Source organism: Caenorhabditis briggsae (assembly GCF_000004555.2).
Source record: "Caenorhabditis briggsae complete genome, chrIII, whole genome shotgun sequence".
Classification (NCBI taxonomy): Eukaryota; Metazoa; Nematoda; class Chromadorea; order Rhabditida; family Rhabditidae; genus Caenorhabditis; species Caenorhabditis briggsae.
The window spans coordinates 12,865,440-12,881,670 of record NC_013490.2 but is presented as its reverse complement, the minus strand read 5'-3'; the positions used below and the strand labels follow the sequence as shown (position 1 = coordinate 12,881,670).

Genomic DNA, 16,231 nt, shown 5'->3' with positions numbered 1-16,231 from the left:
TAGCCTTAAAATGGTCTAAACTGCCTTGAAATTAGTCTAAAATAGCTCAAAATTGACTTAAAATTGCCTAGAATTGACCCAGAAAACGTGAAAATCGACCCAGAATTGCTTAGAATGGACAGGAAAACCTTCGAAATTTGCCTAAAATGGCCTATAAGGGGCCTAAAATTAGTCTCAAAAAGCCTAAAATGGCTCAGAATTGACACGGAAAACGTGAAAATCGTTCCAGAATTGCCTAGAATTGGCAGGAAAACCTTCAAAATTGATCTAGAATGGCCTAAAATAGCATATGGGAGCCTAAAATTAGCCTCAAAAAGCCTGAAAAAGCCTAAAATTGGTCCAAACTGCCTTGAAATTAGTCTGAAATAGCTCAAAATAGACATGAAATAGTCTAGAATTGACCCGGAAAGTCTTTAAAATTGACTCAGAATTTCCTATAACTGACTTTAAAACCTTCAAAATTGGCCTAGAATGGCCTGAAAGGGCCTGAAAATTGATCTACAATGGCCTAGGATAGCCTAGAAAATAGTCTTGAAACGGTCTAAGTTAGCCTAAATTAGCCTAGAATTGACTCAGAAAACGTGAAAATCGACCCAGAATTACCTATAACTGACTTTAAAACCTTCAAAATTGACCCAGAATGGCCTAAAATGGCCTATGAGGGGACTAAAATTAACCTTTAAAAGCCTAAAAAATCTCAAAATTGACTAAAATGAGCCTAAAATTGACTCAGAAAACATGAAAATCGACCCAGAATTGACTTGAAAACCTTCCGAATTGGGCCCAGAATAACCTATAATTGACTTTAAAACTTGCAAAATTGATCTAGAATGGTCTAGAAATGGCCTGGAAAAGCCTGAAATTGACCTGGAATGGCCTAGAATAGCCTAAAAATGACCTATGCGGGGCCTAAACGTGACCTAAAACATCCTAAAATAGCCTAAAATGGCCTAGAACCCTCTAAAATCCCCGAATTCTTGCCCTAAACAAAAGAAAAAAAGTTTTACACCCGGTGGAATCGAACCCGGGTGTTGATTTTCCAAAAATTTGCCCAAAATCCCACTAGGCCACCCGAGCAGCATTTTGAAAAATTTCGATTTTTTGGTTTTTTGAAGGTTTTATAGGTTTTTAGGGATTTTATAAGTGCTTTTCCGCGTTATTTTGCTCTGAAAAGCCTAATTAAAACAAACTTAAAAATGGTCTAAATTGACATCGAATTAGTCTAGAATAGTCTGAAATAGCTCAAAATTTGCCTGGAAACCCCCAAAATCCCATATTTCTTCTTCCAGATACGTCCGTAACACCACGGCTCGTGCGTTCGCCGTCGTCGCCTCCGCTCTGGGTATTCCAGCACTTCTCCCATTCCTCAAAGCCGTCTGTAAGAGTAAGAAGTCGTGGCAAGCACGTCACACCGGAATCAAGATTGTTCAGCAGATGGCGATTCTGATGGGATGCGCCGTTTTGCCGCATCTGAAGGCGTTGGTGGAGATTGTGAAGGATGGTTTGGATGATGAGCAACAAAAGGTGAGCAAGTTTTTGGTCTGAAAATCTGTGAAAATTGGCCTGAACAGGCCTAAAATTGACCTAAAATAGCCTAAAAATTAACTGAGAATTGCCTGAATAGCCTAAAATCGCTTGAAAATGGGCCTGGATAGCCTGAAATTGACCTGAAATAACCTAGAAATCTGCTCAGAATCGCCTGAAATAGCCAATAATAGCCAAAATTATCTCAAGATTGGCCTAGAAGAGCCTTAAATTGACTCAGATTGGCCTGAAAATAGGCCTACTCAGGCCTAAATTGAGCTAAAACAGCTTGAATTCGGCTTAAAATCGCATAGAATTCACTAAAAAAGGCTTGAAAAATGGACTGGACCAGCCTAAAGCCTGACACAAGAGAGCCTGAAAAAGATCTATTTTAGCCTAAAATTAGTGTAGCCTAGGCCTCAAACTAATTGAAAAAAACGCCTAAAAATTGGTCTTTTCGACCTAGATACGCCTAAATCAGTCTAGAATAGTGTAAAAAGCCTAGAATAGAGCCTAAATAGCTTGAAATTCGGCCTAGAACATCCTGAAATCGGTCTGGCGGGGCCTAAAACGGCCTAGAATGGTCTAGAGTGGCCTGAAATGCCTTGAATTTTGCTTGGAAAATGCCCCCAAAATTAGTCAAAAATGGATTAAAGTCGGCCTAAAATAGCCTCAACTCCAATTGGCCTAGAATCGGCCTGAAAAATCAGCCTAAAAGGGCCTAAAACAGCCTAAAAATGGTCTAAAATAGCATGGAACCATCTAGAACCCCTATATTCTAGCTAAAAATGAAAGCAAAAAAAGTTTGCTAGCCGGTGGAATCGAACCCTGGTGTTGATTTTCCGAAAATTTGTCCAAAATCCCACTAGGCCACCTGAGCACATTTTTGAAAAGTTGCGATTTTCGTCAATTTTTTGAAGTTTTATAGGTTTTTAGGGGTTTTAGAGATGATTCTAAAGGTTTTTAAACGCGAATTAGCCTGAAATCGAGCCGAAAAAGCTAGGAAATCGGTCTAAAATCGCCTAAAAATGATATTCCAGGTCCGTACAATCACTGCTCTCTGCTTGGCGGCGCTCGCCGAAGCATCCGCTCCATACGGAATCGAAGCCTTCGACTCTGTGCTCAAACCTCTGTGGAAAGGAATCCGAATGCATCGTGGAAAGGGTCTCGCCGCGTTTCTCAAGGCCATTGGCTACCTGATTCCGTTGATGGACGCCGAGTACGCCTCCTACTATACCCGTGAAGTCATGTTGATTTTGATTCGAGAATTCGCGTCGCCCGATGAGGAAATGAAGAAAATCGTGCTGAAAGTGGTGAAACAGTGCTGCGCGACAGATGGTGTCGAGCCGAGTTATATTCGCGATGAGGTATAGAACTTACTTTGAAAAAATCGGTTTTTAAACCGTCAAAATTGGCCTAAAATAGCCTAAAAATAGCTGAAAATCGACTTGAATTACCCAGAATTGACCTAAAAATGGCCTATTAGGGGCCTAAAATAGCCTAAAGCCGCCTGAAATAGCTGAAAATTGACCTAAAATAGCCTAGAAACATCTAAAAGCACCGAATTCTTGCTATAAACAAAAGAAAAAAAAGTTTGCCACCCGGTGGAATCGAACCCTGGTGTTGATTTTCCAAAAATTTGCCCAAAATCCCACTCGGCCACCCGAGCAAAATTTTGAAAAATCTCGATTTTCATTGATTTTTCGATGTTTTATAGATTTTTAGGCGTTTTAGAACGGATTTTAAGGGTTATTTTGATCTAGAAAAGCTCCTTATTGGTTTAAAATGGCCTAGAATAGCTCAAAATTGGCCTAGATTTGCCTAAAACCTGCCTGAAATAGCCTAATTAATTTTCAGGTGCTTCCAAGCTTCTTCAAAGCCTTCTGGAATCAACGAATGGCAATGGATCGGAGAAACTATCGACAGTTGGTGGACACCACTGTCGAAATCGCTCAAAAAGTCGGATGTGTGGAGATGATCGCGAGAATTGTGGACGATTTGAAGGATGAGAATGAGCAATACCGGAAAATGGTCATGGAGACGATTGAGAATATCGTGGCGTTGCAAGGAGCCACAGATATTGATGCTCGGCTCGAAGAACAGCTCATTGATGGGCTCCTCTACGCATTCCAGGAGCAAACTCAGGAGGATTCTGTCATGCTTGATGGATTTGGAACGATTTGCTCGAGTTTGGGCAGAAGAGCCAAGGCATATATCCCTCAGATTTGCGGTACCATTCTGTGGAGATTGAATAACAAATCGGCGAAGGTTAGTTATTTTTTTCTAAAAATAGTAAAAAAAATGCTGAAAATTCGGCTAAAAACGGGTGAAAACAGACGAAAAACGAATTTCAGTGGTGTATTCCCTGAAATCTCACATTTTCAGCCATTTTCAGCCAAATTTTGACCAATTTTTCATCGATTTTAGCTCGCTTTCAGTCGCTTTTCAGCTAAATTTTCTGAGGTTTTCTCAAAATTGGTCAAAATTTGGTTGGAAATTGACTGAAAATCGGCTGAAAATGGTCCAGAAAATTGGTGAAAATTTAGACTGAAATTGACTTAAAAACGGAAAAATAGCTGAAAATTTCGGGCTGAAATTTCTGAATTTTCAGAATCTCGAAATCTCGAATTTTTAGAATTTCCTATCTTCGGAATACTCGAATTTTCAGATTTTCAGTTTTTCCAGATTACTGAAAACATGCTAAATTAGCTGAAAGTTTCCTCTTTTTTGGCTGATTCCAGCCTGAAAAAAAGGCGAAATTTGGATTAAAATAGTCATAAAATCATAGAAAAAAGCCAAAAATAGCCATAATAGCGCTAAAAATTTCTGTAACTCTCTGAAATTTGGCTGAAAATCGACTGAAAATGTGATGAAATCGACATCCCAAAAAATGGTTCAGTTTTTGACCGATTTCAGCTTAATTCTAGTCGATTTTCAGCCAAATTTCGAATAGTTCAACAATTTTTGGCTCATTTCTAGTCAATTTTCAGCCAAATCTGCTTTTTTGGTCAATTTCAGCCAATTTTAACAGGTCACAGTCTATTTTCAGCGGAACGTCTAAAATCTCGAAAATGAAATTTTGAGATTCTTGAATTCTCAGATTTGAGACAAAATTCTGAAAATTCGAGATTCAGAAAATTTCGGATTCATGTCCTTTTCCAGTCATTTTCAGCCATTTTCAGCCAAATCTTGAAATTTTTTCAGGCTGAAATTGACCAAAAAAGGGAGTTTTCAGCTTTTTTTTATTAGCTGAAAACCGTCTGAAAATGGTCTGAAATCACCTAAAAATGACAAGATTTGACTGAAAATAAACCAAAATATCATACTTGTAAAATTCCGGGCCGGGCCTGAGGAAATTTTCAAGGCCCGGTGTCAAAAATGCTGTATTTTTGAGCCAAATTTTGAGCTCTCAATATAATTTTTTCTATTTTTTTTTCGTATTTTGGATTGTTTGTCTGTCTGAACAAAAAAGATCGGAAAACTCGAAAAAAATCACATAAGGGTCCCCCCTTATGTGATTTTTTGAAAATTTCGAAACTAGTGAAATGACGGGCCCGCCGGGCCGGGTTTCCGAAATTCCGGAAAAAGCCCGGCCTGGCCCGGCCCGTTACAAGTATGCAAACTATCTATTTTTCCAGGTCCGTCAACAAGCGGCCGACCTCATCGCCCGTATCGCCCCCGTAATGCATATGTGTGAAGAGGAGAAGATGATGGGACACATGGGAGTCGTTCTCTACGAATATCTGGGAGAAGAGTATCCAGAAGTGCTCGGCTCGATTCTCGGAGCCCTGAAAGCCATTTGCAACGTGATTGGAATGACTAAAATGACACCACCAATCAAGGATCTGCTCCCTAGACTCACTCCGATCCTCAAGAATCGGCATGAGAAAGTGCAGGAGAATTGTATCGATCTGGTTGGAGCCATCGCTGACAGAGGATCGGAATTCGTGTCGGCCAGAGAATGGATGAGAATCTGTTTCGAGTTGTTGGAGCTGCTCAAGGCTCACAAGAAGTCCATCAGAAGAGCTGCCATCAATACGTTTGGCTTCATTGCGAAGGCGATTGGACCGCATGATGTGCTCGCCACGTTGCTCAATAATTTGAAGGTAGAAGAGGGGTCTTGAAATAGGCAAAAACGCGTCTAAAATAGCCTGAAAATGGGCCTAAAATAGCCCAAAATAGCTTTAAATTGGTCCAAATAGGCCTAAAAACGGCTTTGAAATAGTCCAAACGGCCGGAAAATGGTCTAGACGAAATACTACTTTTAGATCGTTTTCAGACCGGTTTCAGGCTATTTTCGTCCATTTTTATGTCATTTTCGGCTATTTTAGATCATTCTAAAAGTTGAACTAGTCCAAAATGGTGTAGAAATTGGCTGAAATTAGCTGAAAATTATCTAAAGTAGTCGAAAATGCTCTAAATTGGTCGGAAAATGGTACAAAATGGACCAAAATGGTCTGAAAAGGTTTATAAATTGGCTGAAAATAGCCTAACAATGGCCTGAAAAATAGTCCAAAACAGCCAAAACTGTCCTAGAATCGGGCCAAAATAACCTGAAATTGTCTGAAAATGATTCAAAATGGCTTAAAAATTGTCAAAAAAAAAGTCTAAAATAGTCCAATATAACCTTAAAATGGTCCAAAAGAGCTGTAAATCGGCTGAAAATAGTCAAAAAAATCGCCAAAACTGTCCTAAAATGGCCTGAAATTAGCTGAAAATGGTCTAAAATTGTCCGAAATGGCTTACAAATAGTCCAATATGGCTTTAAAATGGCCCAAAGGGGTCCCAAATAGTCCAAAAATAGTCCAAAATGACCTAAACTAGCCTAAACATGACCTAAAAGTAGCCCAAAATGACCTAAAAATGACCTGAAATAGCCTAAAAATAGTCTAACATGGTCTAGAAATGGTCCTAAATAGCCTAAAAATAGTCCAATAATACGTTGATATGGTCCAAAAGGGTCTGAAATCGGCTGAAAAATATGACCTAAAATGACCCAAAAATGGTCCAAATATAGCTGCAAATGGTCTCTGGACTATTTTTTAAGCCATTTTGGATCATTTTTCTCGGCCGTTTTCCAGCCATTTGGATCATTTTTGGTCACTTTTAGACCATTTTAAAACAAAAAATAGTCCCAGAATGATCTAAAAATAGTCTAACATAGCCTAGAAATGGTCCAAAATGGCCAAAACTAGCCTAAAAATGACCCGGAATCGCCTGAAAATGATATAAAAATGACCTAAAATAGTCTATAAATTCTGAAAATTTTTCAAATACTGAAATTGCAATTTTTGACCTCAACAACCCCCTATTTAATCCCAAAAAATGCCTATTTTCCAGGTCCAAGAACGTCAACTCCGTGTGTGCACCACCGTGGCCATCGCTATCGTCTCTGAGACGTGCGCCCCATTCACAGTACTTCCAGCAATCATGAACGAGTACCGTGTCCCAGAGATCAACGTCCAGAATGGAGTTCTAAAAGCGCTGAGCTTCATGTTCGAATACATTGGAGAAATGGCCAAAGACTACATCTACGCAGTGGTTCCATTGCTCATCGACGCCCTCATGGAGAGGGATCAGGTGCATCGTCAGATCGCCGTCGACGCTGTTGCTCATTTGGCAATCGGAGTTTATGGTTTCGGTTGTGAGGATGCTCTTATCCATTTGCTCAATTATGTATGGCCGAATATGTTGGAGAACTCGCCGCATTTGATTCAGAGATGGGTGTTCGCGTGTGAGGGAATGAGAGTCTCGTTGGGACCGATTAAGGTGAGCATTTGCTTCGAAACTTGGCTGAAAATCGTGTAAAATGGGCTGAAATCCGCCGAAAATGGTCATTAGATGGCTGAAAATTGCTGAAATTTAGCTGAAAATCGACCCAAAAATAACTGAAAATAGACAAAAAAAATGGCTAGAAATGAACCAAAAATCGACTGAAAAAAGCTGAAAATAGTTTTCAAAAACCGCTGAAAATAATCATAAAGCTGAAATTCGTCGAAATTTTTCTGAAAATCGTCTAAAAATGAGCTGAAATCGGCAAAAAATTTGGCTGAAAAATGACCCAAAAATCGACTGAAAATAGTCAAAAACCGGCTAAAAATAGCTAAGAATCTCTGACGATCTCCGAAATGTTGCTGAAAATTGACCAAAAAAAAATGGATTACATTTGGCTGAAAATCGGCACTGAAAATCGAGCTAAATTTACCAAAAATATGGATAAAATTTGGCTGAAAATCGACTGAAACTACTCTGAAATTCGGCTTAGAATAGGTTGAAAATAGCTTGAAATAGGCTAAAAACGCTGAAAATTTTTGAAATTTGGATGTAAATCGACTGAAAACGAGCTGAAATGGTCCAAAAATGGCTGAAAATGACGGAAAATCTGAAAATTTCAAGAATTTTTGATTTTCCAATTTCCAATTTCCAGATTCTCAAAATTTCCGAATTTTCGAATTTCTGGAATCTCGGATTTTCAGATTTTCCAGATATTTGAATTCTCGGAATTTCAGATATTTTTAAGAGAAATAAGATTCTTGAAGATATCTTCAAGTTTGAAAGTTCTAGATTCTTGAAATATCAAAAATCTGGATATCTGAAAATTCGAAATTCCAGAAAACGACAAATTTTTGAAATTCGAAGAATTCAAAAATTTCAGCTTGAAATTTTCAGATTTTCCGTCGATTTTGGCTCATTTTTGGCCAATTTCAGTCAATTTTCAGTCGATTTTCAGCCAAATTTCAGCTTTTTAGAATCCTAAAATCCCTGAAAATCCTAAAATTTCCAAATTTCCAGGTAATGCAATACTGTCTCCAAGCCTTGTGGCATCCAGCGAGAAAGGTCCGTGAGCCCGTCTGGAAGGTGTTCAACAATCTGATTTTGGGATCAGCCGACGCACTGATCGCCGGATATCCACGTATCGAAAACACGCCCACCAATCAATACGTTCGATATGAACTGGATTATGTCCTCTAAATAATTGTTGATGCTCAATTTTTTTGCTGGAAAAAATTGCTGAAAATTGAGATTTTTTGATGAAAAAATCACTAAAAAATGCTCTGAAAATCGCTGAAAAATCACCCAAAAATCAATATTTTTTGGTTTAAAAAATTGATTTTTTTTTCTGGGAAAAATCAGCGATTTTTCAGCAAATTTGCCCTTTAAAATTTCAATTTTTCAGCAATTTTTCCTGATTTTTCCCATCCCACCTCTGTCCAAATATATTATATTTAAACCCCCCTTTTTTTGGATCTCCATTTTTTCCACTTTTTTCTACAGTAATTTATTGATTTATTGACTTTTTTCTCTATTTTTTGATCCCCAAAAATCCCCTATTTTTAAAATTTCCCTCTGAATTTTTGACCTAAAAATCCCCAAATTCCCCCATTCATTTTCATATTACTGTATTACTGTATTTTTATATTCTATCAATTACCAATTCAAAATTTGAATTTTAAATGATAATGATGATGAAGAGAAGAAAAAGAAGAAAAAGTTATATATATATATATAATTCCTACTTTTGTCGATTTTTTCGGGAAAAAGCTCCTCCAAGAAGAATGTTTGAAATCGCCAATTTCTTTATCTATCAATTTTTGTATTTTTTTTTCATTTTTTCCATATTTTTAAACCCTGGAAACGCTGAAAATTTGAGCTAGAAATGTCTGAAAATTCCCATCATTTTTTGCTGAAAAATTCAGAAAAATGCGATTTTTGGAATTTTTGGAAATTTCTAAAAATCTGAAAAATGTCATTTTTTAAAATGTAATTTTAACCTAATTTTTGAAAATTTTGGGTTTTTCGAAATTCCCAAAAACCTTTTGAAAAAATTCGATTTTCTAGATCAAAAAATCTGGAATTCTGAAAATTTCGAATCTCCAAAAAAAAAACATTTTCAGGACAAAAAATCCAGAAAATGATCGAAATTTCTCCAAAAATTCCCCAAAAAAAGCTGAAATTCTGGAATTGTGAAACCCGAAAATCTGAAAATTTTTGAACATTTCGAAATCTCAAAAAACCTTTTTTTTTCGATTTTTGGGATTTTAAAAAATCTGAAAAATTCCAAAAAGTGCTTCTGGAATTCTGAAAATCGAAAATCCGAAAAATTTAAAATTTTTGAAAAAATCCAAATTTTCGAAAACATTTCAAAATTACATGGTGGCCTAACTTTTGCAAGTTGATTTTTCTAGGCCATCATGTTAAAATGACCTAGAAATGACGTGTTTTCTAGGCCATTTTAGCATGATGGCCTAGAAAACCAAACTTGCGAAAGTTAGGCCGCCAATTTTTATGGCCTGGAATTCCCAAAAAAATCTGAACTTCTGGAATTCTGAATAATCCAAATAATCGGAAAATTTTCAAAAATTTGAAATTCTAAAAATTTGAAATTCTGAAAATTCTGAGAATTTCAGAAATTCGTAGTTTGACATTTTCAGATTCTTAGATTCTCAGAATCCCAAAAATCTGAAAAATCGTTTTTCCCCCCATTTTTCGAGATTTGAAAAAATCAAAAATCCGCGAAATCTGAAAATCTGAGATTCTCAGAATTTTCAAAAATTCAAGAAATGCTGAAAATTGAATTTTTAGAATCCCAATAATCTTCAAATCTCCAAAAGTATTTCCAGATCCTGAAAATTTCGAAAATTCTCGAATGCTCTAAATTTCATTTTTCTAGGATTACTGTAGCACGAAATACGGTAGTTTTAGCTGCGCAGGCTAAACTACAGTAACCAAAAAAGTGCTCAAAATGAGTCTAGAACCATCTAGAAACCCCGAATTCTTGCTCTAAACAAAAGCAAAAAAAGTTTGCCAGCCGGTGGAATCGAACCCTGGTGTTGATTTTCCAAAAATTCAGGTCCAAAATCCCACTAGACCACCCGAGCACAATTTTTGAAAATCTCGATTTTATTGGTTTTTTGTAGTTTTTAGGGGTTTTCGAAGGTTTTAAAGCTGATTTTCAGGGTTTTTCTTGCCTAGAATAGCTTGAAATCGGTTGAAAATGAATGAAAATTGGCTAAAAATAGCTCAAAAATCGATTTTCAACAAATTTTTTTAAAATCCCGAAATTCTAAAAATCCCCTATTTCCAGATCCTCCTGGGTGCTGCTCCCCCGAGATCCATTTGGATCTCCTCTCAAAATGCCACAAAATGGATTTTCCATTTTTCAAACTGCCGCCGGACCATCATCGCCAACATCTGGAGCACCTACGACTTCTGAACGTATCACATCAGCCAACCGCGTCCGCACCGCTTCCAATCTGAGCACCCTCTCTGGATTCCAAAAACCAACGACGTCAGAAGCTTCTGGAGCACCTGGAGCTCCTGGAGGTGCTCAGAATCAGAATCCGACGTCTTCTGAACACCCTCAACGAATCGTCGCGTCGCAACTCAGCGGAACGTTTACAGTAGTTGAGAAGCCATGGTGGAGAGTTGATGTTCAAGTGCATCAACTGGAAAAATGCCCATTTTGTGATACGTCTCCATTGGTGAGGTTTTAGGCTGGAAATTTGGCTGAAAATCGGCCTAAATCGGCCTAAATCGGCCTAAACCGGCCTGAAATAGCCTGAAATCGATTTTAAATAGCTCAAAATCCGCTTAAAATATCCTAAAATTGCTCAAAACAAAAGCAAAAAGAAATTGCCACCCGGTGGAATCGAACCCTGGTGTTGATTTTCCAAAATTCATGTTCAAAATCCCACTAGGCCACCCGAGCGAAATTTTGAAAAATCTTGATTTTCGTTAATTTTTCGAAGTTTTTAGGGATTTTTAAAAATTCTAAGGGTTTCAGAGCTGATTTTTGGTGTTTTTAAGTCTAGAACACCTCTAAATTGGTCTGAAATTAGCCTAAAACCAAAACTACAGTAATCCAAATAAATTTTTAAAAATAGTCACGAGCATACTCATTTGAAAGCTCTTGACGAGCCAAATCGAATGCTCAAAAATTTCATGTACGTAGGATTTCTGTAGCCCAAGACACGGTAGATTTAGTGGTGCAGGTAGAGCTACAGTAATCCAAAATGCTTCAAATGCGTTTAGAGCCCTCTAAAACCCCCGAATTTTTGCTAAAACAAAAGCAAAAAAAGTTTGCCACCCGGTGGAATCGAACCCTGGTGTTGATTTTCCAAAATTTTGTCCGAAATCCCACTAGGCCACCCGAGCACAATTTTTGAAAATCTCGATTTTCGTGGTTTTTTGATGATTTTATAGGTTTTTAAGGGTTCCAGAGCTGATTTTCAGGGGCTTTATTGTCTAAAAGTTCTTGAAATTGGCTAAAAATAACCCAAAAATCGATTTTTGACAATTTTTGGCCGATTTTATCTGAAAACAGCTGAAAATATAGCGGAAAATGGCTGAAAATCCCAAAAAAGATTCTTCTTAACTTTCAGAAAAACAAAAGTGTGATGTGTCAACGACCCGAGGAGCACATAGCGGTGATAAAGGTGAGAAAATGACCTTTTTAAGGCCATTTTACCATGGTGGCCTAACTTTTGCAAATTGAGATTTCTAGGCCACCATGCTAAAATGGTCTAAAAATACACCAGATGAATACTAGGCGATTTCTAGGTGATTTGAAACGACGGTGGCCTAGCATTTCAAAAGTTAGGCCACCATGTTAAAATGGCCTAGAAATCATACGAGGCGGATATAAGACCGTTTCTATGTCATTTTTACATGATGGCCTAACTTTCCCCAGTTGTGGATTTTTAGGGAGATTGTCTACAAGACACACCAGGTGCATTTTAGGTCATTTTTAAGCTATTTAGTATGGTGGCCTAGAAAAAGCATGCTGAGAAAGTTAGGCCACTATGGTAAACAACCTAGAAGTGGCCTAATATTTACCTGGTAGGTTTTTCAGGCAATTTAGCACGATGGCCGAGAAAAATCATCTTGCAAAAGCTAGGCCATTTCTAGTACATATAACATGGTGGCCGAGAATTGCAAAAGTTAGGCCGCCGTGGCCTAAAAATGACCTAACATGCACCTGATGGGCTTTCTAGGTCATTTTATCATGGTGGCCCAGAAAACCCAACTTGAGAAGGTTAGGCCATTTCTAACCCATTCAACATGGTGGCCTAGAAATGTAAAAGTTAGGCCACCATGCTAAACGTGCTAGAAAAGACCTCCTATTCCTCAGGAATGAATCCTAGGTCATTTTAACATTGTGGCCTAACTTTTTCAACATGAGTTTTCTAGGCCACCATGCTAAAATGGCCTAGGACCCATAACTAACGAATAGTTAATCTTTTCTAGCGCATTTAGCATGGTGGCCTAACTTTTGCAAATTTGGTTTTCTAGGCCATCATGATAAAATGGTCTAAAAGACCTCCTATTCGTCAGGTATGGATCCTAGGCCATTTTAGCATGGTGGCCTAACTTTTGCAATTCGAGTTCTTCTAGGCCACTATGTTAGATGGCCTGGAAAGCCCATCAGATGCATGTTCGGTCATTTCTAGTCCATATAACATGGTGGCCTAGAAATGCAAAAATTAGGCCACTATGTTAGAAATGTCCTAAAACCTTCATATTCTTCGTTCCAGCACGACGCGGGTCACATCTTCGCCAAACCCTTCTACATCACGCTTCGAAAACAGGACACCGACGGGACCATCAACGAAATGTCCTTCCGAATCGACCACGTCGTCCCAGAAACGTCTCCTAACCTGACGAGCATCTCCACGAACTCATCGAATCGAAAGAGTGGAGGAGCCGGTGGAAGTGCTGGAAAGATCTCATCGGCCAGGGCTTCCAGAGTCTATGATAGTGTTGATCTACCCGATGATTATGATAATGGATGCCAAATGACCAAGAAATCAACGGTGTCGTGTTGTACACCAGCACCAACTGTTGGCAAGGAGATGGGGGTGAGTTGGAGCCAAGAAATTGGCCTAAAATGGCATAATCTAGGCGTAAATAGCCTGAAATAGCCTAGATTTATCTGAAAATCGCTGAAATCGGCTCAAAATAGCCTAAACTTGCTCAAAAGAAAAGCAAAAAAAGTTTACCACCGAGTGGAATCGAACCCTGGTGTTGATTCTCCAAAATTTGCATGTCCAAAATAACACTAGGCCACCCAAGCACATTTTTGAAAAATTTCGCTTTTTGGAGCTTTTCGACGGTTTTAGGGGTTTTCAGGTGCTTCAAAATTGATTTTCAGGCTTATTTAGTCTAGAATAGGCTAAAGATGGCCTAAAACATCCCAAAAACAAAACTACAGTAATCCAAAAAAATTTCCAAAAATAGTCATGAGTATACTCATTTGAAAGCGCTCAACGAGTCAAGTCGAATGCTCCAAATTTCATACCTCTAGAATTACTGTAGCTCGAGATACGGTAGATTCAATTTTTGGGTCAAACTACAGTAATCCAAAAAATATTCAAAAGTAATCATGAGTATACTCATTTGAAAGCTCGTGACAAGCCAAGTCGAACGTTCCGACTACCGTCTTTCTAGGGTTATTGTAGCCCGAGATACGGTAGTTTGAGAAGCTAGAGTAACCCAAAAATGCTAAAAATGAGTCTAGAACCATCTAGAAACCCCGAATTCTTGCTCTAAACTAAAGCAAAAAGAGTTTGCCACCGAGTGGAATCGAACCCTGGTGTTGTTTCGAAAGTTTGCATATCCAAAATCCCACTAGGCCACCCGAGCAAATTTTTAGAAAATGTCGATTTTTGTGGTTTTTTGACTTTTTAGGGAGTTTTTAAGTGTTTTAGAACTGATTTTTGGGATTATTTTGATCTAGAATTGCCGTAAAACTTTAAATTTTAAACTATAAAAATTTCCAGCGCTGCATAATCAGCATCTGCCGATCCTTTCCCGGTCTCTCGAAACACTTTGAATATCTTAAACCCGGCGATACGGTAATTGGTATCGAGGAGACTGTGGAAACCGTATCCCTGGACAATGTGCAGCTGACATTTCGAGAGATTTATATGAGCCGTGCGGATATGTACAGATACCGTAGCTGTTTGATTGGAAGGATGACTTATGTGGAGGAACAGAAACGACATCTAAATATTAACACCCGGATTTCGGATATGTGGAGGAAAGGGTCGCTGGTGAAGAGCGGTTTCGTTACTGACAAGACTCGCGTCGTTTTCCGGTCCAGCTCATCGACAGTGCTCATATTTATTCAGGTTTGGTGGCCTAGAATCGACTCGAAACTAGAAATTTGAATTCCCCATCAAAAACTACCCCTGGACACCTTTTTCGCTAGCGAAATCCCTCGAAATCGGGGAGTTGTACCCATGGAAGAGTTTTTGAGAAAGTTAGGCCACGACTAGAAACTTGCTTAAAACACCCCCAAAACAGCACAAAGAGGATTGAAAGTTTAGGCAATGACCATGAAAACTAGGTCACGCCGGAAAATATAGGTCATGGCCTTGATTTTGGGTTTTCTTGGCCGTGACCTAGATTTTAGGGACGTGGCCTAGTTTTTTTGAAATTCCGAAGTTTTCCAAAGGCAGTCGACATTTTACTCATTTGAAAGCTCTTGGCAAGCCAAGTCGAATGCTCCAAAAATTTCATACCTCTAGGATTACTGTAGCTCGAGATACGGTAGATTCAATTTTTGGGTCAAACTACAGTATTCCAAAAAATTTTCAAAATTAGTCATGAGTATACTCATTGGAAAGCTCTTGACACGCCAAGTCGAATGCTGTAAATTTCATCTCTCTAGGATTTTTACTGTAGCTCGAGATATGGTAGATATTGTAGACTACAGTAACCCAAAAGTACTCAAAATGAGCCTAGAACCTTTTAGGACCTCTGAATTCTAGCTCAAAACAAAAGCAAAAAAAGTTTGCCACCGAGTGGAATCGAACCCTAGTGTTGATTTTCCGAAATTTCGCATGTCCGAAATTCCACTAGGCCACCCGAGCAAATTTTGGAAAATCGGGATTTTCATGGTTTTTTCGAGTTTTTAGGGGTTTTTAAAGGTTTCTGAGCGGTTTTAAGTGGTTAATATAGCTAGAAATGACCTAGAAAAGCAAAATGGGCCTAGTAAGTGCCTAAATTGGTCCAAACTAGCTATAATATAGCCTAGAAAAGGCCTAAATCAGTCTAGAATAGCTCGAAAATTCCGCTTTTTCAGATGTGCTCGGAAATGAATCAACTCGATCCCCAAGGCGACCTGTACCTGGAAAAATGCATCAAAGGCTTTCTAACAGAGCTATTCCAAAAGTGGAAGGAGCAATCGTGCACCCACTACGTATCCATCATCCTCTGCTCCCGATGGTACGCGATTCAAGGAGTCGACGACGTGGCGAAGAAGCTGATGAGAGGAGCGTGCGATCATCGTGGACGCTATTATCAGGATTTTTATCGATTATTATTCCAAAATGAGCACTATGACGATTGGGCGGACACCCAGTTGAAGGAGATAAACGTCGGGTGTAGCAAGTATTCATCGCAGATTCAGGAGAAATTAAGACAGATGCATCCACAGGTCCAATTTGAGATCTCGACGGCTGCGGATGGGAATTTCTTGCAAGTGCTGAATATGAGCATGAACTCGTTTAGTATGTATCATTCGGATCGCAGATTTGAGACCACTGGACAACAGGTGAGAAGTCGACCCGTAACTCGCTTCAAATCTGAAATTTCTGTTCGATTCAACAACCAAACTGTAGTACTCCACGAGAACTACAAAATGATACCAAATTTGACTGGATTCCGAACGCGGGGTTCAGGAGCAGAAGGCGTTAAAGAGAGG

The 16,231-nt window shown here is 38.6% G+C and overlaps 2 protein-coding genes across 2 annotated transcripts in view; both read left to right on the top strand.

Moving 5' to 3' along the window:
* The window catches only part of CBG21228, a gene marked incomplete at both ends in the record, with an annotated part of 14,832 nt that extends 6,336 nt beyond the window's left edge, over positions 1-8,496 (top strand). Inside the window, 6 exons of the mRNA XM_045244565.1 lie at positions 1,290-1,539; positions 2,565-2,891; positions 3,382-3,792; positions 5,163-5,630; positions 6,865-7,293; positions 8,317-8,496. Of these exons, the coding sequence (XP_045097218.1) occupies positions 1,290-1,539; positions 2,565-2,891; positions 3,382-3,792; positions 5,163-5,630; positions 6,865-7,293; positions 8,317-8,496 (2,065 nt within the window). The remainder of the gene's footprint in view (positions 1-1,289; positions 1,540-2,564; positions 2,892-3,381; positions 3,793-5,162; positions 5,631-6,864; positions 7,294-8,316) is intronic.
* A 2,162-nt stretch (positions 8,497-10,658) lies between these two features.
* The window catches only part of CBG21229, a gene marked incomplete at both ends in the record, with an annotated part of 14,211 nt that continues 8,638 nt past the window's right edge, over positions 10,659-16,231 (top strand). The window contains 4 exons of the mRNA XM_045244564.1: positions 10,659-11,006; positions 13,059-13,382; positions 14,304-14,654; positions 15,584-16,081. Coding sequence (XP_045097217.1) covers positions 10,659-11,006; positions 13,059-13,382; positions 14,304-14,654; positions 15,584-16,081 — 1,521 coding nt within the window. The remainder of the gene's footprint in view (positions 11,007-13,058; positions 13,383-14,303; positions 14,655-15,583; positions 16,082-16,231) is intronic.